The sequence below is a fragment of the Gymnogyps californianus genome, chromosome 9 (genome assembly GCF_018139145.2).
Source record: "Gymnogyps californianus isolate 813 chromosome 9, ASM1813914v2, whole genome shotgun sequence".
NCBI classification, from domain to species: domain Eukaryota; kingdom Metazoa; phylum Chordata; class Aves; order Accipitriformes; family Cathartidae; genus Gymnogyps; species Gymnogyps californianus.
Window position 1 is genome coordinate 11,090,386 of NC_059479.1, and position 23,976 is coordinate 11,114,361.

The following is a 23,976-nucleotide window of genomic DNA, read 5'->3' on the forward strand; positions in this document are numbered from 1 at the left end:
GTCCTATAAATTTGGCAATGGCAAACAGCTGCTACTTATATACACTGGAGAGACTGAAACAAGAAGCTGCTTCTGTCTGGTAAGTGAGCCAGTTTGGGGCCTTTTCTTGGTTTTCTGGGGGTTTTTTTTAGTATTTAAACTGATTTAGTATTTAAAGTAGTTGGAAAATATGGGATGCAGATTAGTTACATGTGTGGGAAACTTGCTTTTATGGAAGTGTCTAATATAAACAAATTGTCTCCCTTAAGACAACAGGAAAGGCTCCAATAGTTCTGTGAAGTTATCTGATAACAACAGCTTGTAGGTATTAGGAGTAAAAACATAGTAGCACTGCAAGTATAATGGAAGTATTACTGGCTGCAGCACATCATGACTCTAAAAAGTGTTATTTATTCTCAAATAACCTATCTGAGAATAGAGAAGTGCTAGTAAAATAGATATGCAAGAGGGCTTTGTTTTCTCTACCTAGATTTATAGAGTAGAAATGATAGAATCCTATGAGTAATAAGGCTAGTAGGGGATCAGAAGTGGTATTCCTTGAGCAAGGACTGACTTGAACCATTATCTGTATTGATACTTGAATAAAAAGCAAGCATGTAAAAGTTGGGTGCTTGGGAGCTTGGGCTGTATCCTAATAGGTGCTTGTCAGTTTGAGAGTTGAGCTTTTCTTTGTCAAGTACTTAAGCTTGTTTTTGACATGAATGCTGATTCAGAGTCTTATCCTATCTAGACTGCTGTTAGCTCCTCAGTAATGCTGTAACAAAGTATGTGGCTTAACAGTAACATCAGTGAGCAGTAATGACTTCATGGAAGGCTTCTGAAACAATGAGAAAAGAAAGGCAGCCTAAGCAACAAATAGATTTTGTGTTCCATAGCATGCCTTAACATAGTGATCTCATAGCTGCTTTTACATCCTGAAAGGGGGGGTAATGTTGTTCTACAGTAACTATAACTCTGAACAGAAACAAGAGATGCATCAGGAGCAAATGCTCCATAGCAAAGGCTTATCCCAGTGCAAAAATAATAGTATGTCTTAAAAGTTAGTAAACAACAAAAAAAGGCTAAATACAAAAGCTTCTGTAGTAGAACAATGGAAGTAAGTGGCAGATAAGATGTTTTATGTTTATTGACAAGGGAAGTATTATATTTTTTCTGGAAAAAATACAAATATTGGTCAGAAAATAACATAAACCACTGATACTGCTCAAGTATGTTTTTCAATGCAAAGCAAGTGGAACCAGATCTGCAGAGTATCAGTGTTGCCCCATTCAGTAAGTTATGCCTACAACTTAACTTCTAGTAAAGCTAATTATCTCTATAAAGGAAATGAACTAACTAGAAAAACAGTTCTGCTATAATTAAATTAGTCAGCTTCCTTTGTAGATGATACAAAAACCAAAAATATGTAGTTTAAGACGCAAAATTGCATGTGAGTATACCCTGTGAGCATCCCTTCTATCATATCTTAAATGTATACTTAAGATTTGGCTTCAGTTTGTTATTGTGTGGCTTCAGTTAAGCATGCAATGATAAGGCAATTAGGAAATGGCAAACGATAAACATCTTCAAATTCTAAACTAGTTCAAGTTCCAAAAAGGAAAAGCTACATCTGAACAAAACCAATTATTTAATTCCTTGAAATCATCAATGAAGTATAGCATGTAAATCTTACAGGACAGATCTCTGACAAAAATATCAGTAATTTGGTAATTAAATTTTTTTAAATGAAAGCAAGACTTGCCTCTTTGAATTCCTCTTTTTTTCAGGGAGCCCCAGAAAAGCCTTCTTTGCCTTATTATCAACTTTAGATATGCCATGACACTATTCCTAAAAAATCATTTCCTAACTGTATGTATACAGTATAATGCTTACTGAACAGATTACTTTCTGCTTTTCTACTGTGCTCTTGTAAAAGTCTGTGTTCTCCATATGTTAATAAATGTATCTCCATAAACCCTTGAGGGTTGTTAGATTCCTATGAAAACAGAGGGGCTAAACACTGCACTGGTACAGTGCCCAATCTGAGATCTGCTGTTACTGTACAGCTTGAACTCTTAACACTCATTAGCATTTGATCCTCAGAGCTTCTATCATTCATCTCTATTATAACAATGAATGATTAGCACTCCTGAAAATCAGCCCCATGCTGTTTTCAAGTACTCAGGAAATTAAAACTATAAGGACCACCCGTGAAAAGTTTGGGTCAAGTGATTTGCCTTATATCATACAAACTCTGGTAAGAGCTAAAATAAATACAGTTCTCCACAGAGGTTTTTTCGTGCTGAACAATACTCTCACAATCTGCATTCCTGATCTCCTTAACTAGCCTACTGGGGGGGGCTACTCTCTGATCCAAAGTTTGTTCACTACAAACTTTAATTCCTTATAAGCTTCTGGCCTTTAGGAAAAAGTAAACCTAACCATTAAGTCTAGTGCCATGATGCATATATCCTCCCTTCAGTAGACATTTTACCTTCCGAGTAGTTCTTCCTAACAACTTAATTTCTTAATATGCCTATGCAAGATAGCTTCAAAATGTAGCAAGTTCTATATTACTGCAGATTATCAGCAAGTAGGGATTTTTAGATTCATGATGGAGAGATCTTTGCCTTGGCCTACCAGTTTATGTAGGAAAGCTACTAGCTGGAGTGGAAGCACAGTCTGTGCCACTGGCTTTCAAAGTGTTGACAGTGGAGGAATGGTGATACACTGAATTTTTGTTGTCCATTAGAAGCTGAGAGAGTGTGAAATAATGGTTACAGAAATCTGTGTTGCCTTACCCTTTTATCCCAGGTCTTGAGTCCTATGGAAGATTACATGAAGGGAAAACATTCCTTAAAATGGTCAAACTTAAAAGCTGTATGTCTTGTAGATTACATGCAGTATAGTGAAAAACAGAAGTAACTGAATCAGTGGCTTACATCTTTTTCAGAAAGACTGGTTTGTGACAAGTTCAGCTGAAAAACAAGAACCTAACATAAAGCCATTAAGTCACTTCCATATGTTAAAAATACCTTCTCTGCTCCCCAAGTTAATAGTCTAGAGAGATAACTTCAGCTGAATTGCAACATAGCAACATAAGTTTCCCTGCTCACTTAGACCATTCCTCCGTGCATTTGTTTTTATAACTTTTCTAGAATTTAGGTAGGGCACAAACCCTACCTACAGCAATGCAACACGATGTTGTGCATGAGCTGATTCAACTGTGCTGACAGGGACATTATTTTGTCTTCTTCCCAACTAATTCTAGCACTTCTGACTTCATGGTGAGACAGCTGTAGAGCTAAGCTAGCTTGACTATGCATTCTGGTTGTTAGCTTTAACTGTTCAACTATGACTTGGCTCCTGGCCATCAGACAAGCATCTGAGCTGGCAGAGTAGTGTATGCCTAGGATGCCCCTGTTTATGGTAGTCTGATGGACTCAGCCATGAAGTGTCCCTAAGTTTGGCTCCTTCCTTTTGGTGAAACCCTGACCTGTGCTCCTGTGCTGTAGCAGGCTCAGGCAGCCAGGACCTGCTCCTCTGGGAGGCTTGCTTTGAACAGAGGCAGCACAAGGCAAGATCTCCCTCATCACAAAGCAGCAACAGCTCAGCTTGGTGAGCTGCTGACTTCTATTGTGTGAACATCAACTACAGGAAGACCTAAAATGCGGACAGAAGCAAACTAGATGTCACTGTATGTCACCTCCATTGGCCTTTTACAGTATCAAAGCAATCTCAGGTGGCAGGCAGCTCCTGGCGAGGGCTGTGCTCTGGGGGCCTGCAGCTGTGCGAGCTCCCGGCCGAGGCCCACCTCTGCGGAACGGGGAGCCCGAGGAGCCTCCCAGGCAAGCTGCCCTGAGAGCCCTCACGCAGCTCCCGGAGCCCGGGCCCTCCTGAGGGAGCGGCTGGCGGCGGCAGCCGCTCCGGAGGCGACAGTGCTGGCGCGGAGCGAAACGGACCGCCGAGCCGGCCCTGCCGGGGCGCTGAAGCGGCGGCAGCGCGGGGCCAGCGCGCCCGCTGGCGGCTGCGTGCCGCCACTGACTGGGCAGGGCCCGGGCGGCGCTGTCGCCCGGCGCACGTGCCAGTACTCAAAATGGCTTCCGCCCCTTACAGGCACCGATACGACGCCGCTGCCCTCGTTCAATATGGCTGCCTCCTGCAGTCTCGCGGCGGGGGAAAAAATGGCTGCCGCTTCCCACGGGGCCGAAGCCGGGGGCTTACGCGGGAATGGCGGCGCTGCCGCCGCTCCCCTTCTCTGTAGCTGCCCGTGTCCGGGCGCCGCCCGGCAGGACCGCAACGCCCGGCCGTGAGCCGGCAGCGGCCCCGCCAGCGTGGCGGGAGGGGCTGCGGAACCATAGAGTGCGGGGCAGCAGAGCCACCGCGCCGCCGGCGGCGCCCTCTGGCGGCCGCTGCAGGCGGCGGGGGCTGCGCGCCCGTCTCTCGCGGGGCTCCCCCGGCGAGGGCCCGGTGCGGCCCCCGGAGGCCTCGCTCCTTCCGTAGCTCCGGGGTTGTCACAGTTTGTCCTTCAAGAGTGAAGGGGGCCCCCGCCCGGCGCGGTCAGACGGTGGCCAGTACCCGGGGGGATCCCTGGGGGAGCTGTGAGTCCCGCTGCTTGATCTGCCCGTGGCTGAGGGGTGCCTCTCCCGTCAGCTTTGCCTTGCTCCCCTAAAATCCACAGCTTTTGGGTCTCCGGGAGCTCTGCTGCAACCTCCCCTCTTCCAGTATCACCTTGGTCTCTTTATTCATGCTCAGTTTTCCCCTCCCCACTGCCTAAGCTGTTTCTTGGCTTAAGTGGTCCTTCACCCCTCCCCAGTGCTCACTTCTTCATCTCCTTACAATCTGCAACCCTATACCCAACACTAAATATCTTTAATCTGGTAAAACGGGCTCTCTGCATCCCAGGGGCTCTCCCGGGGCACAGTCCCACTGGGAAGACCCCAGCCCGCGGGTTTGCTCTGCCCCGTGGCATCACGGTTGTTCTGTGACGGAGCTGGCAGAGCACGTGGATGCAGGCAGTGAACCTTGCTCCTAGCTGCTCACAGCTGACAAAATTTGAGGTGCAGGGCTGCTTGCTCGTCCCAGGGGTATTCCTGGCCATTGCAATGCTTTCAGCTTACTCCTTCGGGTGCAGAGCAATGGGTGCTATTATGCAACCTCCCTTGCAGTGCTCCAGACCGTCCACTGATAAGGCCTCGCAGATGTACTTGATCAGCACATTTCATGGAGCTGTTCAATGATTTGTGCCAAAGCTGTTAATAAGTGTGGAATAGGATCAGCTGTGGGGGTAAGTGCTGAGGCTTCTACCCAGCCTGGCAGTTGCTGTGTCACTGCAGGATGCTGTCACCTCCCTGTAAATCAGCTTTCTCGGCTCCTTTGCAAGTGGCAGGAGATCACAGAGGTCCCCTGAGATACCAGGCAATGATGGAGCAAGTCACTGACACAGAAAGATCCGAGCACCCATCCTGGCTCACCAGGGGCTGTGCCTCTGCTGAGACCTGGAGTGGAGGGTGGGGGAATGCAGCTGTGCCATGCCACAAGGAGGGAGCAAGGGAGGTGGAGGGCCTTCTTTCATCTGCTGCTTTAGCAAAGTTCAGATGCGTTGGCTCTGAAGCATTTCTCTTGGCTCAAGACAAGAAACCACTTTTACCTCTGTGCTTCTGCCTTCAAAGCATGCCCCAGTGAGTGTCAGCTGGGCTAGCTGTGGTGGCCCAGGATGCGTCCGTCCCAGGCTTCCTCTGCAAGGAAAAGTCTCCCTTTGACAGAGGGGCTCCTGCAGCCCCATGCTCAAAGGCCTGGCGATGCCCAAAGCTCTGCCTCCATCTGCCTTCCCCGCTCTGAGCTCTCCCTGGAGCCTTAATCTGTCTGGAGCGTGGGCTGCCTGCAAACTCCTCTGTGCTGCGGCGCATGACGCCCCCCTGGGCCCCTTCTCCACTTTCCCAGCGGCCACGAAGCAGAGGCTGCGCCGGGGTCGGTGGGGCACAAAGCTGCTGGCGGGGGCCCGCCCTGACCCCCGGCCCTGCCTGCTGCGCCTGCTGCGGGCAGCCCGCCTCTGCCGGCCTGTGCAGACCTGCAGGCGGCATCGGCAGCCCTGCTGGGCCACAAACACACCCAGGAGGGTGTGAGCAGGCAGCGGAGGAGCAGAGCAGGGCTCTGCCGCACAGGGACGCCCAGCTGAGAGCCCAGCCCCAGCACTCACCTGGCCTGCCGGCGTCCCAGCTGCGGGAACCCAGCGTCCACAGGGAGCAGGTATTTTCCCCACTTGGCTCACTGCCCTGGGGTGGCAGCCCATGCCATGGGGACGCCATCCCGCGCTGCCATGGGAGCTGTGGGAAAGCTGGCAGGGCAGCAAAGGGGGTGATTGTCCTGGCCCTGCATGCAGCTGAGGGGGAGGAAGGAAAGGGGCTGCTTGTGCTGTTCCCACACTCCGGAGAGTGGGGATGGGGAGCCCGGGGCTGACTGCATGGGGGAGATGTGGGGCGTGAGGCTGGGAGTGGGAGGTCTGGGCCAGGCCATGCTGCTCATGTTGTTTTGGGGTCACCCTGCTCCCCATGCTGACCCAGGAGCTATGCCATCCCTCCTGTGAGGTCAGGGACAGCGGGGCTGGGTGTCAGCTCCTGCTGACCTGCCCAGTGGCACACAGCCTCGACTGGCTCAGCTCCATGAGGGCAAGGGGATCTTGTCCTGCCTGTGGCCACCTGGTTGTCCTGGGGCACAAAGGTCCTTGTGGGGCTGCAAGCATGTGCTGCCGTGTTGGTGACTGTAGCAATGGGTTTGTCACCCCCTCAAGCCCCCTGTGCCCCCCACACTAGGGCTGGGGGTGTGCCATGGGGGTTGTTTGGTGGGAGCTGAAGGAGGGCTCCTTCCAGCCCTGACAGACCCCCAGCTCCCGCTGTGCAGCTCTCCCCTTGGAGCTGAAGCAGAAGCTGAGCAGGGTCTGCTGCGTGCCCAGCCCAGCTCTGTTTGGGACCTGTGCCCTGTGCAGGGGTGTTGCACAATAACTACTGGTGCCGCTGCTGCAGTCCCACTCAGAGCTGAGGAACAGATTGACATTTTCCCTCTGAATCCTCCAGATAGCACCACTGGTGTAGATTTGTGGCCACTCCTGTGCCACTGCTCTGCCAAGCTCTAGTCCTGGCAGCAACAGCCTCTTGGAGCAGCTAAGTGCTGAAGTTCGGCTGGTGCCCACAGCCACTCCTACTGTACTTTGTACCCTGCGTGGGAGCCAGCTGGGGGGGTGGCGGCAGGGTTTTCCTGAACAGCTGCTGGCACCCATGCTCTGTCTGTGTGAGCAGCGAGAGGGGGACAGGGTGAGTGCCAGGGGATGCTGGCTGAGCCCACTGCTCCCTGGTGGAAGTGGTGCTTCTGCTTCTGGTGACAGCAGAGGTATGAGCCTGCAGCGAGAGCCCCTGGGCATCAGGGAGGCAAACTATCTGGTCCCATGGCTTCCTGCACTTGTGTTAGGGCTGGCTCCTTCAGTGTGATCACTGAGCAGATCACAGCTGCTGATCTGGTCCCTAGAAGACAGAGGGGGCAGCAGACGTGGGCACTGCTGTGCTGCTCAGCATCCACTGCACCTTGGCTGGCTGGTCCTGCTGATAATGGCCCCCAGACCTCCCCCAGCCTGCAGAAGTCAGCTGGGCAGGTTAGGGGTCCTGCTCTTGAGTTGGTACCTGGCTGTGCATGCCCCAGCAGCCACTGCTCTGTGTGGGTCCTGGGAAAGACTGCACCCCAGCCCTGCAGACCAACATACTGGTGGTATTTGGGAGTGAGATGCTGCACTGGAGTGCTGCTGTGTCATGGGGGGAGACCAGGCTGACCCTGGCCATAGCCAGGGCATGGCAGAGCCACTCTGGTGTGGCTGGCTGGGGCTGGAAGGGCCTGGGCTAGCTCTGTTTCCCCTCTCCAGGGCCCAGGTTGGGATGGGACATGGTCCTGCTAGGCACACTCTTGCCCCAACATTGGAGAGGATGTGGCTGGGAGGATGTGGTCAGCTGGCTACTATGCCTGGCTCAGTGGTCGCAATGAAATGACAGTTTGGCTTAATCTGTGGGGTGATAGTCTTGCATGGGGTGCCTGGCCTGTTGGGGAGGTTGGGATGAGGAGGGGGAGCAGCTCTGCAGCAGGGCAAGCTGTAATAAACATGGGGTTTCTTGGTGTGGATAAAGGGAGACCTTGCTCGGGGCTCTCTGCTTCCTCCAGCCAAGCACCAGGAATCTGGGGACCACAGCAAAGTGTCCTGGCCCTCTCCCCTTCCCAGTGTGTGGGGAACCCAGTGGTAGCCCTGCACCCAGCCTGGGTGTCTGTGACTGTAGAGCCTGCACGGTGCCCCTGGCTCACAGGCAGAGCACCAAACCCTGGGCTGGGGAGCAGGCCCTGCTCCCTGCCAGCTCCGGGCTTGCTCCGGCTCGTTGAGTGAAGGGTCCCAGGGAAGCCTGCTGAACAGGTTGGGCTGCACCCTGTGCTCCCACTTTCCCTGGCACCATGCCTTGCCTGAGGACACGGCCAGCAGCCCCGCTATGTCCCAGGGCTCTGGGGCAGCTGCTTGCCAGGGTACCTGGACCCAGGATGCTGCAGTGCCCCATCCCCACGGGGCAGGGGGCAGCGTGTGCCAACACGGGAGGTCTGTGCCAACACGCTGTGTGCATCCCCCGCAGGACGCCTGACCTTTGGCCTGGGACAGCCTGGCACTATGGCAGACCCTCCTGGCTGCTGCCACCCCTGTGCCACCTGCCTGCTCTGCCTCTACAGCTGCCGGTGGATCACTGCCAAGAAGGAGAAGAGGAAGGGCCTAAGAACCACCAAGGTGATACCGTGGGTGATACTGAGCTGGGGCTGGCCAGCCCCTGCGTGGGAGGCTTGGAGTGGTGTCTGGGGTGGGGACGGGCTCCGGCTGGAGGGCTCAGCCCAGACATGGGGCTGCTGACCCCTTGGCACTGGTCCTGCTCCCCAGGGCTGAGCCCCAAGAGAGCTGGGGTGCTACCTGGCACCCTCTCTGTCCAGGGACTGCCCTAGCCTGGAGCAGTGAGAAAGTGAGAGGGTGAGCTGTCTCTTCCTGCTAGGTGACAAGAAGGGTAGAGCAGCACGCTGGCAGCAGCGAGGCTGAGCCATGGCCGTCCCCTGCACAGCCAAGCGTGTGTCTGCGGCAGGGCTCACGCGTGCCTGGAGCAGAGTGCTGTGCTCCCCGAGGGCTGAGCGTGGCAGGCAGGTCCTGGGGCGCTGAGTGCCGACAAGGCACGTGGGAGGCATGGTTCCTGGGCTGGGTGCGGCCCCCGCTGATGGGGTGCTGGAAGGGGGTGTCCCCAGTAATTTGTAACCTGGGAGGGTGAGGCCCTGGGATTCTCTGAGGTCTCCAACTCCCATGGGAGTGGCTGTGCAGCTGCTTGTCCTGTCTTGCCTGGAATGTGCAAGCTGGTCCGGGCTGCCAGGTGTCCTGCTCAGCACCTGCGGCACCCCTCACCTCCCTGCATACATGGGGCTGAGGGCTGGAGACCCTGAGGCTGGACCTGGCTTTGGCTGGGCAGGCAGGAGCAGTCTGCAGGCTCATCGCTGCAATGGGCACCTCTGGGGCACAGCACCCTTCTCCGCCCAGCCCACAGATCACCCAGCTAGAAGGGAACATGACGTGGCTCCTTGCCCCTTCCTGTGTCCAAAGTCCCAGCCTGCTCCCAGGGGCTGCTGCATGGCAAAGGAGGCAGTCCTGCCACAGGGGCTGTCCTCCCCAGCCTGGCATAGGCAGCTTTTTAGCTTGTTGTAGGAGCTGCTGGTCTGTCTTCCTGTAGCATGCGTCCAGCCAAAAGAGCTCTCCTGGGGAGCTCTATTCCCTCTCCATGGGGCAGCTCAGTGCCTGGGCCCAGGAGGCCAGTGCCTCTGTGACCCCCTGCGCACCCTGCTGCAGGCTGGGTGCTCCCCAGTGGTCTCGGCAACCTGGCCAGGGGCTAGGTGCCCTGCAGATGTGTGCATAGCTGTCATCTCTGGATTTCAGTGTGACTGCAGCTGGTTCCTTTTCCTCTTTTGCGTCTTCCTCTTCACACTGGTGTGGCTCTACTTCGCCATCATCATCCTCAATGATTTCCACAACTTCAATGAGTGAGTAGGATCCAATGTCCAGCCTTGCTCCCCGTGTCCCCCCTGCCCCTCTGACCATCCCCTTTGCTGGCAGGTTCATCTTCAAGCAGAGGAAGTTGTGGCTAGACTGGTCCCTGGTCCTGCTCATAGCTACGGCCGTGCTGATCACCTACTCTGCTGTGCTGCTGGTGAGCCCCACTGATCCCGCCTGGGCTAGTAGGGGTACGGAGCTGTGCTGAGCGCAGGCTGGCTGCCATGCCCTGTGCAGAGCCAGGTGGAGCCGGCAGCATCCGGCCTGCTGGAGCTGTGTCAGCCTGAGCATGGCCAGAGACCCTGCCTGTCTTGGGGGGCCAGAGCTCCTGTGGCTGAGTCCTGTGCCCTTAGAGGGCTGAGGTGTGGGGTACAGCCCAGTTCTGACATCTCCTTGTTCTTCTTGCAGGTCCTTGCTTTGTGCTTGCAGCTCTGCAGCCAGCCCTTGAAGCTACACTGGCTGCACAAGGTGAGAGACTGGGGGTGCAGGGAGATGGTGCCTGCTCTGGCTGCCCTTGCACCTTGGGAAGCTGCGACCAGCCTACTGGGGCTGCGTACGGCTGCTGTGACCCCACTGAGTGGCTGTGTGTCCCTGCTGAGCTGGGCTGCAGCTGTTAGTCCCCCAGCCACACCTCTCTGGGATGGCAATATTCCCCTTGTTCAAAGCATGGGGTACAGAGCTCAGCTGCAAACCCAGATGGGGGAAGTGAGGTCTTGGGACTTGCAGGGGCTCAGGAGGAAGGGATAAGGATGACTGCCTGTCCTGCCGAGGCAGAGCCCAGCTGGCCTGCAGGATGCTGTGTGCTCCCCTAATTGCCCTGTGCCCTCCCCCACAGACCCTGCTGATCTTAACTGCCCTGGTGGTGGCTGCAGCCTTCACAGGGCTGGGAATAAAGTGGGCGGAGGAGTGGAGAAGTGCACGTATCTCCCTGCAGGTGAGTCACCTCGATACCAGAGACTCCCCCACTGTACCCAGTACCTGGCCTGTGGGGATGAGCTGAAGGGTGGTGACTGGAGCCCCCAGCATGGCTGTGTGCCATGGAGGTTAACTCCCTGCCCTTGACTTCTGCTGCCTGGCCCGGCAAGGTTCTCCTGCTCTTGCAGTCCTGCCTGGAGCAGCTGCAGTCAGGGTGATGAACGGTGGCTGAACCAGAGCGGGGAGTCTGTTCAGTCCCCCCAGGAGCCTGTCCTTCCCTCCCTGGCACTGTGGCTCTTCCAGTGGTGCTGGCTGCAGTGGCAGATCCCTGGCATTGGAGCATGTGAATTTTGGGGATGGGCTGAGCTGGTGCCAGCTGACACCCTGCCTTTGCCTCCCCAGGCAACAGGTCCCTTCCTGCACATTGGAATCGTGGGGGGAATGACGCTCCTTGCTTGGCCCCTGGCCAGCTTCATCTACCGCACCCGCAACACAGGTAATCCCCCTCCAAGGTCTCCACCTCCCCCCTCGGCTGGTGCCCTGCTTCCTACCACCCAGCCGAGCAGCACTGGTGGCAGAGTGGTGCACAGAGAGCATCGGTGCAGTGGGAATAGGTCCCCAGGACTCAGTCTGGTAGTAACGCCTGCTCTTGGTTGCTGCTTCTCATGCCCAGCCCTTGGTGCACCTTCAGCCTTCACTGCTTTGCAGCTGAAGGAGGCCTATGGATGGCAGACTGAGTCCTGCAGAAGTGCTGTGTTGGGGTGCAAGGACATATAGTGGGCCAAGAATAAATCTGCAGTGTTCCTCAGGTTGGGGATGCAATGCCTGACCTAGGGCAACCATAAGTTAATGCCAGGTGAAGCAGCCTTGGCTTATTCCTAACGGCCTGCAAAATACTTCCTCTGTACCTTACCCCTCTATCTCCTCTGTCTCTGCCTGCAGGTCTCAAGGTGTTTCTGCTGCTTGTGTACTGCGCGGTGATGATCGCGCTGTATCTGGCTCCCCTGGGAATCGCCTCCCCTTGCATCATGGAGGAGAACCAGCTGCCTCCCAAGCCAGCCCTGGTTGGCCACCGAGGAGCACCCATGGTGAGTGACCAGCACCAGCAGTGTCCTGGCACAGTGGTCAGGATGGATGGGGCAGGCTGCTCTGCCAGCGAAAGCCAGGCTGTGCCTGGCTATGGGGCACTGACATCAGACCCTTGCTGCTGCAGGCCTGGACGAGCCCTGGCCAGTCCAGTAGAGAGGGGTCTCCACACCAACCAGGGCAGCACAGGGCTGGAGGATGGGTGAGCACAGGGTGAGGCGGGTAGGCACAGCAGCTGCAGGGCAGAGCTGCTTGCTAAGTGCTGCTGGACCAGGAGCAGGTGACTCCCAGCAGAAAGCCTGGCTGTATAGTGTGGGCTGGAAAGCAGGGACTAGGCAGGCTCTAGCTGTCTGCACTCAGCCCTTTTCCATCCCCCGCCCTACCAGGGTCACCCCAGTCTCACTGTGGTTGCCCTAGAGCCCAGCCAAGCTGCTGGGTGCAGCCAGGCAGGGTGAGTGCCTGCCTCATGCCCCTTCCTGCCTGTACCCTCTGCACTAACACCATTCCTTTTCCAGCTGGCCCCCGAGAACACCCTCATGTCGCTGCAGAAGGCAGTGGACTGTGATGTGCAAGTCTTTGAGACAGACATCATGGTGAGGTAAAGGGGCAGCAGGGACTCAGAGGGAGGAAGGGGCCTGTGTATCCTGGGATATCACCTCCCACATGGGGCATTCTGGAACACACCTGGAGGACTGATATAGTCTGCATTTGGAGGCAGCCCTGTTCAAAGGGCTCCGCCATTCCCACCTTCCCAGTATGGGACTAGCTCCAGCTTGGTGTCCCAATGATCTGGCAGAGGTACTGGGTTTCTGTCCTCCCCATGCAGGTTGCCTTCCAGGGCATTAGGAGGGAGGCACTGTCAGGGGAGGGGCACTGCTTGGAAAACAGACCCTAGCTTTAGTTCAGCTCATGCAATCCTGCTGTGGGGACAGCTGTTGCAGTGAGCAAGGAACTACTTGGTTCCTGGCTTGGTCTCTAGGTGCTCTGTGCTTTGCAGACACTCACCTTTTTGCATAGAGGACCACAGGTAGGCATAAGGGTGGGGATTACCCTAGCAGGGTGGCTGGGAGGGAGCAGAAATGCCAGGGCAGGGATAGGAGACAAACAGCTTGCAACACAGAGCTTCCCTCTCTGTTCCTTTGCCAGTGCTGACGGGGTCCCATTCCTCATGCATGATGAGGAACTCACCAGGACTACCAACGTGCAGGCTGTGTTCCCTGAGAGGGCTGCCCTGAACAGCACCTCCTTCAACTGGACAGACCTCCAGCAGCTGGATGCTGGCAGCTGGTTCCTGGAGGTCAGGATGCCCCTGGGGTCGTTGGTCAGGGATGGGTGCATTTGTGGGTGAAGCATGAGCCCTGCCCTGGGGAAGGTTCCCTCTGGAGCGCTGGTCCTGGCAGACACCTGGACAGGGTGCAGAAGCACTTCCACACCTGCACGAATCCCTTGGGTGCAGTTACGCCCCAAGCTGGGGTTTGTTCTAGCTCCTCAGCCAAGTCATGGAGGAGGCTGGTTTGAGGGGAGATGTCTCATGCGTTTGCTCTGAGCTGCACAGCCTGCCTGGGCTTGGAGGCAGCTGTGGCAAGGCTATTCCCAAAAGGTGACTAAGCAACTGCTGAGCTGCTCTGAATGCCCACAGGTGTTGGGGCTGCTTGAACTGTGCTGTTAGTGGGGAGAAGGGTAGAGGTGCCCAGTGGATGTGCAGGGGAAGGATCCCTGTGCCTGTCTGCACTGGAGAGCATGTGGAGAGGCCAGTGTAGGAAACTGAGAGCCAGAGATGGTCACCAGTTTGGGAGGTGGAAGCTTACGGGGGCTCTGCCTATGATGACTAACTCTCACCCTTACAGCGGAGACCGTTTCCCACTGTGCAGAGTCTTTCTGCTGGCGATCGCTACCAGGCAACTAAACAGAGGATCCCATCCCTGGAACAGGCACTAGAGGCAGCCAAGCAGAGTAATATCTCCATCATGTTCGACCTCCGGCCTGAGAACCACAGTGACTACCAGAACTTCGTCAATGCCACCCTGCAAGTGATCTTACAGTCAGGCATCCCACTACAGCAGGTGAGCTGGCCACCACCCCACCACTGCTGGGCCCTGCTGTCACACCCCTGCCATGGTGGGAGATGCCCCACCAACCCCACTGAGCATCCCTGCCACCCCATACACCACATCCCCATATGCAATCCCTGCTGGGGAACCCTGTCCAGGCGTGGGGTTCTCTAGCTGGGAGAAGTTGCCAATAATTAGGGGTTAATGCCTACAGCTTCGGACCCCTCCAAATACTCTGGTTCCCCAGCACTGGCCACCCTGGTGTGTAAGCAGTGACTCAGTCTAGGGAGGGGACCAACAGTGCTAGCAAGAGCAGGAAAACAATGCTCAGGCTTCCACCTCGCCACACTGCGCCACACCTCTCCCTGCAGCTCTTGGGTTCCTGCTGCAACCTCCTGTGTTGCCTTTGCACTTCATCCAACCTCTGCAGCACAGGACATGTGCTGCCCCGAGGGGATGAATTAGCACCCAAATTGCTTTCCCTTCTTGGCTTTTTGGGAATGTAGAGCAGGAGGGGATACAGCAAAGATTTGTACTGTAGTGCTAATCCAAGGTGCATTCTTGCTGCAGAGTTGGGCACTGCTTGATCCATTCAAGGACCCAGAAAGGACATAACTGCTGCAGCTGTCTTAGGCTGGAACTGCTTTCTCCCCTCAGTGGGGTCTGTTGTGCTTACTTCTTGGCCGGGGCAAGCTCTTAGGAGACTGTCCTGGCTGAGATCCTCGTGGAGGAGCTGAGTGTGGAGAGGGGGGCAGGAAGCAGCTGTTGGAGCAGGCCATGTGTGCCTGGACCTGCAAGGAAGTATCAGAAGAGAGCAAGCTCTCTGGAGCACCTCTCCTCTGCATGTGCTCTCTGGCCCTCGCCTAGGTCCTCTGGCTGCCGGATGGGTTCAGGGAGCAGGTCAAACAGCAAGCCCCAGGCATTCAGCAAGTTTACGGCCGGAAGAGACTCCAGAATGAGAAGGAGCCACTGTTGCATGTCAATCTGCCCTACCAGGATATCAGCTCTGAGGAGATAAGGTGAGAGCCCTGTGCCCAGGAGCCTGGGAGCTGTGGTCTGTGGGGCCTGGGCACTGTCCCAGCTCTGTCCCAGGGGCCAGCAGACGTGAGGGCCAGCTGAGGCTGAGTGCTGGCACACTGCTGGGAAGGGTAGGGTGTGTGCTACAGCCTTGTGGAAAAGCATGCCTTATCAGGCAGGGCTGGTGCAGGGGATGGAGCTGGCTGCAGTCCTCTGCCTTGCCAGCAAATCTGCCCTGTGTCTGGCTCTCCAGACACTTGCTCCGTGTGGCTGCAAATGCTGGATCACATCCCAGATATACAGTCCTCTCTGGCTGTACACGAGTGTGCTGGCACCCTGTGTTCTGCTGCTCTGACCGTGGCTGTCCCTATGCAGGCAGTACCGCCAGGACAACATCTCTGTCAACTTGTACGTGGTGAACCAGCCCTGGCTCTTCTCTGTGCTGTGGTGCTCTGGGGTGAGCTCTGTCACCACCAACGCCTGCCAGGTGCTGAAAGAGATGAAACACCCCATCTGGCTGCTCGTAAGTGACCCCTCCATCCTTCACCCTGCCCCACAGCCCTGTGCCCCGGGCACTTGTGGGCCCCTTTCTGCAGCAGCCCTGGGCAGCCAGCTGCCTGGAGGGTGGCTTTTGCTCAGTGCTGTGCTTGCATGGGAACATGTGACCCTGCAGAAGGGACTGCTGGCACAGCAGGCTGGGCTGTGCCACCAGCACACCACCCCCATCTGGTGTTCATGGCTTGTCTTGTTGCCTTGCAGCCCAGCAGCACATACCTCATGATCTGGATTGTTGTAGACTGTGCTTCCTTCCTTGCCATTGTCTGGGCCTTCCTCTTGCTGAAGTATGTTTGATCCCTTTCCCCCACCCGGGGCAGGTCTGTTGGGGGAGGCTGTAGTGTGCCCTGGGTAGCTGGTACATACCCACACCTGGTTGTATCTCCTGCCACCCCTCTCTGGACTCAGATCCTGGGGAGTCCTCTCCTGTCTGGCTAAGTGAGACAGCAGTGTGTTGAGGCAGCTTTTATCACCAGGCTGCAGCTAAAAATCTGGCCTGACCCTTCCTTGAGCTGCTGCATGCCTTAGTTCACGCTTACTAGCTTGCTCTGCACCCCAGGACTTGGTGGGCTGAGGCTGGGGGACCTTGGCCCTGCTCCTTCACCAGTGCTGCAGGCACCAAGAGCAGATCCCTGTGGGGCCCCACAGCCTCCAGCTGGGAGCTCAGAGGAGGGAAGGGGGAGGCCAGACTGACATGCTAACATCGATCCTATTCCATCTGCTAGGAAGTGCTCCCAGAGAAGACGGCCAGCAGGTGAGTGTGCACAGATGTGAGCTCCCCTCCCTTGGAGGCAGGCTGTGCCTGCGGGACTCTCCCTGGCAGGCAGGCAGCTTTCGCCAGCCGAACATGACAGAGTGGTTTGGGATGGCTGGGAGAGGGAAGGGAATCCCAGCCCAGGGAGTTCCTGTCCTTCCCTTAGCAAACAGCCCTGTGGGACACCGCTGGGGAATCCCACATTCGCCAAGTCTCCTCAAACCTGCTTTTCAGGCTGCTCCGCCTGTTGCTGCGGGATGGTGGCTGCCTGTGATGGCTGTTTTTTCTCTCCCCAGAGTCCGAGACAGATGTGCTGCTCACAAAGATCAACAGCTTGATGCAAGAGTGACCCCTCTGGCCTACATCAGCCATGGGGAGGGGCAGCCAGAGCCCTGCACAGCTCAAGTGGGGAGCATTCCTCAGGCTGGCTTCGAGGGTCCTTTCCTTTGCAGACTCCTTCCTGAGCCTCCTGTCCCCCTTAGCCTTCCTGGCTCCTTGTGTGGTGCGCAACTGCCCTCAGCTGAAAAGACCTGGAACTGGGTTCCCAGTTCCCACTGGAGGAACTGGAGCCTTTGCAGGGGTTTCCTGGGGCTGGCTTGTGCTGGGGGGCTGAGTACTTATCCAGCGGTGCTGGGGCTAAGACCTCTGCCCTGGGGTTTGAGGACTAGCGGGGATTTGAGTTGCTGTTTGGCACAGGGGAAGGGCAGCCTCTGCCTGTCATCAGCAGCTCTGCAGCCATTGATGGGAAACCTTGTTTAAAGTGCTGCTTCCCTGGGGGGTGCCCTGCCCCATGGCTTGAGGAATAGGAAGGGGTGGGGGTGGGGTGGCTTTTCACAAGATGGAGGGGGAGCTGAGCTCTTCCCACCCCCGTGCTGGATATAAGTCCTGCCCCTGCTGCTGCTGGCTTCATGCTTGTGGGCCAGGGTGCTCGCACCCCATGCAGCAGTTAGTGCCTGTTGCTCTTGGGGAAAAAGGAGCAGGGGCTGGGGGTGGAGGGTGTCTGGGGCTGGCAGGACCACGGTCACACTCCTGCTGCTGCAAGGCTGTGGAGGTGTGCAAGGCAGGGCAGTGGTGGGACTCGGCATTGGTCACTTTGCAGCAGGGCCTTGAACTTGGAAAGGGGGATTGGGTCAGTTTTACTTGTTCCTTCCTATTTATGTCAATAAATCAGCGGAGTGGTAGACAGACCCCGAAGGGGTGAGTTGGGAGTAACTGCTTCCTCCCCCTTTCCCACTCCCCTACACCCCCCCTACCTTTACCCGCAGTCCCGGCTGCCTGCAGCGCTGCCGGCCCTGGGGCAGGCGCAACCCAGCCGGTACCGGCCCGGGGCAGGCGGCGATCCGCGGCGCGTCCATGCCATCTAGTGACAGCGCGGGGAAGCGGTGCCGGGGGCCGAGCGGCTCCTCCGGGCCGGGCCCTCCGCAGCGGGGAGGGAGGGGAGGCCGAGCCGGGCGTGCCTGCCGGGGTTCCCGGGGCGGGGTGCGCACGCCGAGCCGCCCCGGTAGCCCGGCGGGCTTCGAGCAGCCGCGCCCCGGGGTAGAGCAGCGGGCGCGCCCGGGTGCGGGTGTGCTCTCGGTGCCGAGGCGCTCCCGGAGGCGGTGCCGGCGGGCGGGGGGCGGCTCCTCGGCCGGTTCCCGCGGGGCGGGGCGGGCGGCGGCTCGGCCGCTCGCGGGCTGGCACCGACCGGAGCGGCCACCGGCCACGGCTGAGCGATGATCCGCCGGGAAGGTAAGGAGCGCCCTGCCCTGCCCTGCCCTGCCCCGCCTGCAGCGCCGGGCACCGCGGCCCGCCGCGCTCAACAAGTGTATGCCCTGCTGGTATCGGCACCGGGATTGCGCCCGGTGCCCCGCGCTCCTGCCGGGCTGCTCCCGCCCTCCTTCCCTCCCTGCCACGGGCCGGGCGGCCCTGCCCGGTGCACCCCCGGCGTTGAGACCTGAGGACCGGGTGCCCCAGCTTCACTCCCTCTCCAGGCTGTGGGACATGTCCTCATGCCACCGTGGCTCAGAGCGGCTGGCCATGGGATGCTGTGCTTGCAGCACCCTTGGGTGCTGTGGGGAGGGCAGGTATGGGCCCTGCGAGGAAGGATCTCATGTAACTGGGAGTCACACCTTGAGGCGTGGTGAGATGGGCCCCGGACACCACGTGCTCTTTCTTGGGTGCTGCAGGAAGGGTGCTCCGGTCTCTCCCCTGTGCTGGGTGGCACAGCACTTCCCTGGGTTTGGTGGTCCAGGGCCAGCACTCCCCTGCTCCAGCTGGCTGTCACCCGGTGCTGGTGGCCGTCAGTGCAGGGTCCATGCTGCTCCTTCTGTGTAGTCTGGACTGGGGTGGGATGTTCACACCAGGTTCACAGTCTTTGTGTCCTGGCGTGGTGGCCCCGGTTCTCCACCTCCTTCTTTAGGTTCTGCTGATAAAGTCAGGAATGACCAGGCGAAGATGACTCAACCCTGCTCGCGGGATGCTGGGTGCTGTCTGAAGCCACTGTCTGATATTGCAGAAAAGGAAGCCCTTAGGGATAACACACGGCTAGGATGCCTATAAAGCCCAATAAAGCTGGAGCTTGGGGAAGTCCCTGCTTTTCCTGGAGCCAGCATGAAGCCCAGCTCTGAGCAGGAGTTATTCACGCTTCCCCAGGCTCCCTTCTCCGTTCTGCTCCCCCAATGAGTCAGTGTGAGCCAGTGACACATGCAGGACCCCCTTCCCCTTTTGGCCGAGGAGGAGCCGGGAGGGGAGCGGGGAGGGGAGCCGGCCTGGCGAGCTGAGATGGCAGGTGGCATGCACCCTAGCAGACACAGGCCCCCTTGTTCAATGACCTGAATTCCCTGCCAAGAGCCCTGGGATGAGCAGGGTCATCCTTTCTGCATGAGTTCCTGGGTTAAAAGATGAGTCCCCAACAGTGGCAGGAGAGCTCCCCTGCCTCCTCACACAGACGCTCTTTGTCTGTGGGCTGCCTGGGTGACAAAGGGAAATATTCACTGATAGGGCTGGGATGGGCTCAAGGTCCACAGGAGGTCCCCACCTGCCTGAGAGATGGGTCACATCTGGGGCTGGAGCTGGACTGGCAGCTCTGGGTGTCTTGCCCAGAGAAGCATGGAGGTGTCCTGGCACAGAGAGATCACAGCTCCGCTATTTTAGGTCTAAGGTTGTCTCACAGCTATGGTGAATCCAGTCTTTAACCAAAGCATTGCTTTATGGCAGTCTCCAGCTCCCCTCAGGTCCAGCATCCCTCCTTCCCTGACCCCAAGGCATCATGTTCCTTTCCCACTGTGTCTTCTGCTAACCCAAGGTTGCTTGCTGCATGGAGCAATTCTTACGCTTCACCCTGTAGAAACCCAAGTTTGCCACTTAGCCCCTGATTTTCAGGGTTGAGGAGGGCCAGCAGGCAGAACCACCCACCCTCCAGCCCCTGCCCAGCTCTCCGCCATGGCCCCTCTGCACCTCGCAGCAGGGTTAGCTCTTCCAGGTATATGTAAAAGGAGGCTGCTTTTGTGGCTGGCTGACTCTTAAAAATCCAGAGCTGGAAGGCAACTTGAGGCGTTATCTAGGTGAGCCCTTTGCACCACTCCAAGGCTGCACTCAAGCCTTCCCTGATGATGTCTGTCCATCCTTCAGTGTTAATGCCTTGTTATTCCTGTGTTGTCTCTGCAGACACTGAACGGGCAGTGGAAATTCTGACCAGATACCAAAGCACCCTGCAGTCCCCAGAGGAGCAGGAGCTAAAAGCCTCCATTGGAAAAGTCTCGCACATCTTCCAAAGTGAACTCTTCCAGGCTCTGCTGGGTAAGCCCCTGCCTTGCGGTTCCTGGGGCTTTGCGGTCAGTGGGCTCTCCTGGGGGCCTGATCCTGCACAGGTGCCTGGTACTGACCAGCCTGGGTGCATCCTGTGCAAACACATGGGTGCCTGTAACGCCAGGGAGCTGGGCCGTCTTTCCCCTCCAGGGCTTGGGCAGGAGATACGAGGGGTCGGGGCTGCACTCGCTGGGTGTTTGCGACGTGAACAGGATTCCTCAGTCAGGTGATTGTGGACAAGGGGTAAAGCCTTCTTCGTCAGGCCATGCCAGATATATCCAGCACCTACTAAAGGATGCTGCAATGCTACAAGCACCTTCTGTGCAGTGCAGGTGTGGTGTGTCCACAGCCACCGCTGGGTTTCCAGCTCTGCTGCCATACCAAGGACCCCCTGCCATGGGGCCTCGCTCCTCCCTGTGCCCCTCAGCCTCATCACAACCTGCTGTTTTCCATTCCTGCTGCTAACCCAAAGGGAAACTAAATTTTTCTATCTTTGAGAGAGAATCCATGCATACCCAGCTCCTTTTGGGGTATCCTGGCCTTTCTTGCACTTAGACCCACGAGTACTTGCAAGTAACACACTGTGCAAGCGGCTCCATTTCACACAAGAAACAGACTTGACAGCAAGGCTCATCGTGGGGCTGGGCACCAGCAAATGCCATTCTGAGCACAGTGTAAAGTTCTCCATGTGGATTTAGACAAACACAGCTGGAGTCTCGATGGACTACGCAGCTTCTCCATGCAAGACACACGGCTATCTCACTGAACAAGGTCATTTGAAAATGCACTTTCTTGCAAAGTATTTTTTTTTAGAAAAATGAAATTTGATGGTTTTGGACTCTGAAGTTGGACTCTGAAGTTGCTTGGCTCTATTCCCTGCCAGAGCAGACCAGATCCTGGCTGTGTGGGTTCACTTAGGGCACTAATTTTGGAGGTAATCCCAGAGAACCATTTGCAGAAGCTACAGTGTGCCGAGAGGGGCGTGAGCACCCGCTCAGCCCCTCTCCTTAAGTCCCACTTGCTGTGGGCCTGGGGGAAGTGCACGCAGCCCTGGCGGTTTCTGTTCCCAGGTCTCCCGGGAGAGAAGCCAAGTTTTCCTGCTGGGAAGGAAGGGAAAGCACCCCAGAAGCTCTGCACCCCAGAGAAGGACCCGGGCCCTGGGGTGCAGAGCTCCACGCATGGTCTGTGCCTCATTCTCAGTGCATTTTGACCCAAGGCTGTCTCAGCCATGGCGCTTGCCATCGCTCTCCTCTCTTGGCCGCCCTTGCCTTTTCTTCACACCTCTGCAGCCAGAGACCCATTTCTGTGCCCGCAGAGCCCTGAGTTGCTAGCAGCTCCTCTATGCTTCAGGTTATCCATTGAAAATGAAATGCAATGATGGGATGAGCGGTGTGTCCTGAGCTATTTTATTCTCTCCTTTCCTTGTTCTTGCTGTTGGAGCACCACCTGGAGGCTTTCAGCCCCTGCGTGTCCTTGTGCAGGGCTTGCGCTAGGACGTCTGTGCCATCGGCAACAGAGACACATGGCAAGGGAGGGCTCCCCGGGGCAGGGGCCCCCATGGTGAAGGGACCAGCATGCAATTCCTTTCTTGTCTCTTCATTTATACGACCCGCTCTTGAAATGGTCCCCAGCCCACGGTTAGCCCCACACTGGAGGCAGTGGTCTCCAGCAGGGCTGTGATCGCCTTGGCAAACCTGACACAAGCCCAACACCCTGGCTGCTTTTGTGTGCTTCCCCCAGCCCTCCCCAGGGCTGTGTGAAGGCAGCGAACCAACTTTCCCAAAGCCCAGGGCTGTTCATATTAGTGCAAAAGTGTTGTGGAGGGAGTGTAGCTGGAGAGAGCACGTCTGCGCGCACACCAAGCTGGCTGCAGTTTACACGCTGGCACACGGATTCTGCACAGACTTCCTAGCTCCCTGCTCTAAGCCATCTGTCTTGGTGTCCTGTCAACACTGGCATGAGGGAGCGTCACTTGATTGCTGGTGACCTTTTCAACTGATTTAACAGGATATTAGTTCCCCATGCTAGACCGAGCTTTCTCTAGATGTGTTTACCTAACTAGGAATTTGCATTAATTACTTCTGCCCCCCACTCCCCCGAGCGTGGGTTTGTGAATTCTTCCATCCCTGTGAGGACACATGTGATGCTGTGTCCGGCTGTGTGCTCACTGTGCCTGCACACAGCTGGCACACTGGGGTCGCTCAGTGTCCACGGTCCAGACCTGCTGGAGCGCAGAGACAGCTCTGGGAGGGTGGTGGAGCATTTCTATTTTATTTGCTTTTCACCCTCCCTTTTCCCAGTAGGCTCCTCTGTCTCTGTCTGAAGTTTGCTCGGAGTCACAGAGCTTGTTCCGAGTTTGTCCAAGGGAGGACGATTTGCAGGAGAGCCGTGGGTACATCTCCCAGCACAGAGGCTCCCATATTGCTGCCCCATGCCATGCCAGATGCTTCTGGCTGTGGAGAGGTCTCAGCCTGCAGAGGTCTTGCAGCCTTTTAGCAACATGGGCCTGCTTTTTGTCAGCCCCTGGGGAACATGAATGCATGAGCATGGTACATCCCTGTCCTCAGATCACATGCTCCTACAGGTAATGCTCTCCTAAGACATGCATTGGCCAGCTTGAGTTTGAACACCAAAATGCATTATGCCATAGTAGAGCTACCAGAAGTGCCAAACATCATGGAGTTTTCCAAGTTGGTCCACATGAAAAATGCCAGGCATATGGCTTTCCATATGCTTTTTTTTTAAGAATAAGCTGTTCTGTGGACTCCAGAAGCCCCAGTTTGCCCAGCTCCAGGGGAGGATCTGCTGGAATGTTCAGATAAAGCCTGTGTGGTGTCCAGAGCTGGATGTATCTGTTGCCGTGAATGTGCTCAGTGTTGCTCTGCACATGCACCGGTTTCTGCCAGACTCCTCTAAGCACAGCCCGGCCCCTTAAATCCTTGTGACCACCGTGCCAGACTCAACTCCCTCTCCCAGAAGCTGCCCGTGCCCCGGGGCATGCTGACTCTGCCAGGACGGCTCCTGGCCCGCCCGGCGGGTGCCACAGCGGCTGGCTTGGTGCAGCGCAGCGATGCAGGAGCTGCTCTGTGCTGGAATGCGCTAACCCCTGCTCCGCACAAAAGAAATTCCTTGGCGGCACAGAGGGAAAACAGGCTGTGCTGGCTCCCTCCTCCTGGCCCCTCTCTCCCTGCGTCTGAGGCCACGAAGCCAAGCGCGTGACTTGCAGGGAAACAGCCCGGCGAAAGGGCGCTTGAGGAGCCTGGGCTCAGGGACGCTGCGGCTGGGCTGGGGCGATCGTGGCCCCGCTTTCCCTCTGCTCCCCAGAGCCCCTCGGGCAGATGCTTGGCCTCGTCTTGTGCCACCAGGAAGGACTGGGCTCGCACACAGAAGCAGCTGCCTGACCTTTCCTTCCCGGATCTGGGGCTGAAAGGGGCCGTTGTGCCCTTTGCAGTGGGCGAAGCTGGGCAGACAGGCAGGGTTTGTGTGCACTTGACCACCCTGGCTGCCGGCAGCCCAAAGGGCAGCACTTCTCTCGAAAGCCCTCTGGGGCTCGGCTCCTCTCCTGTGCCTGAGCAGTGGCTGGCTCAGACCCCAATGAGGTCCTGCTGCCCAGGCCCCCAACCCTCCCCTGCAGCTCCTTTTACCCCCAAAAGGTTCCTTCCGGAGAGCCCTGCTGCTGCGGAGGCACGAGGAGAGGCAGACTGTTGCCAATCTGCAGTGCTTCCCCAGGTGCA

At 56.8% G+C, this 23,976-nt stretch overlaps 2 protein-coding genes across 4 annotated transcripts in view; both read left to right on the plus strand.

Annotated features, from left to right (window-relative positions):
• Positions 1–42: 42 nt before the first annotated feature.
• Positions 43–17,263, plus strand: GDPD2 (glycerophosphodiester phosphodiesterase domain containing 2). Of its 2 annotated transcripts, none has more exons than XM_050901797.1 (16): positions 43–79; positions 8,637–8,785; positions 9,965–10,068; positions 10,142–10,235; positions 10,487–10,546; positions 10,914–11,012; positions 11,396–11,489; positions 11,936–12,081; positions 12,595–12,677; positions 13,226–13,376; positions 13,927–14,142; positions 14,998–15,149; positions 15,523–15,670; positions 15,907–15,989; positions 16,428–16,456; positions 16,753–17,263. In XM_050901797.1, the coding sequence occupies exons 2-16, from the start codon at positions 8,672–8,674 to the stop codon at positions 16,803–16,805; spliced, it is 1,626 nt and encodes a 541-aa protein (XP_050757754.1). In that variant the 5' UTR covers positions 43–79; positions 8,637–8,671; the 3' UTR covers positions 16,806–17,263. The 2 variants fall into 2 exon arrangements, with proteins under 2 accessions (XP_050757754.1, XP_050757755.1); XM_050901798.1 differs by lacking the exon at positions 43–79 and adding an exon at positions 6,198–6,228.
• An 876-nt stretch (positions 17,264–18,139) lies between these two features.
• Positions 18,140–23,976, plus strand: part of DLG3 (discs large MAGUK scaffold protein 3) — a 79,296-nt gene continuing 73,459 nt past the window's right edge. For both annotated transcript variants that reach the window (XM_050901587.1, XM_050901588.1), the window contains exons 1-2: positions 18,140–18,184; positions 20,102–20,233. In XM_050901587.1, the coding sequence (XP_050757544.1) occupies positions 18,169–18,184; positions 20,102–20,233 (148 nt within the window). In that variant the 5' untranslated portion in view covers positions 18,140–18,168. The remainder of the gene's footprint in view (positions 18,185–20,101; positions 20,234–23,976) is intronic.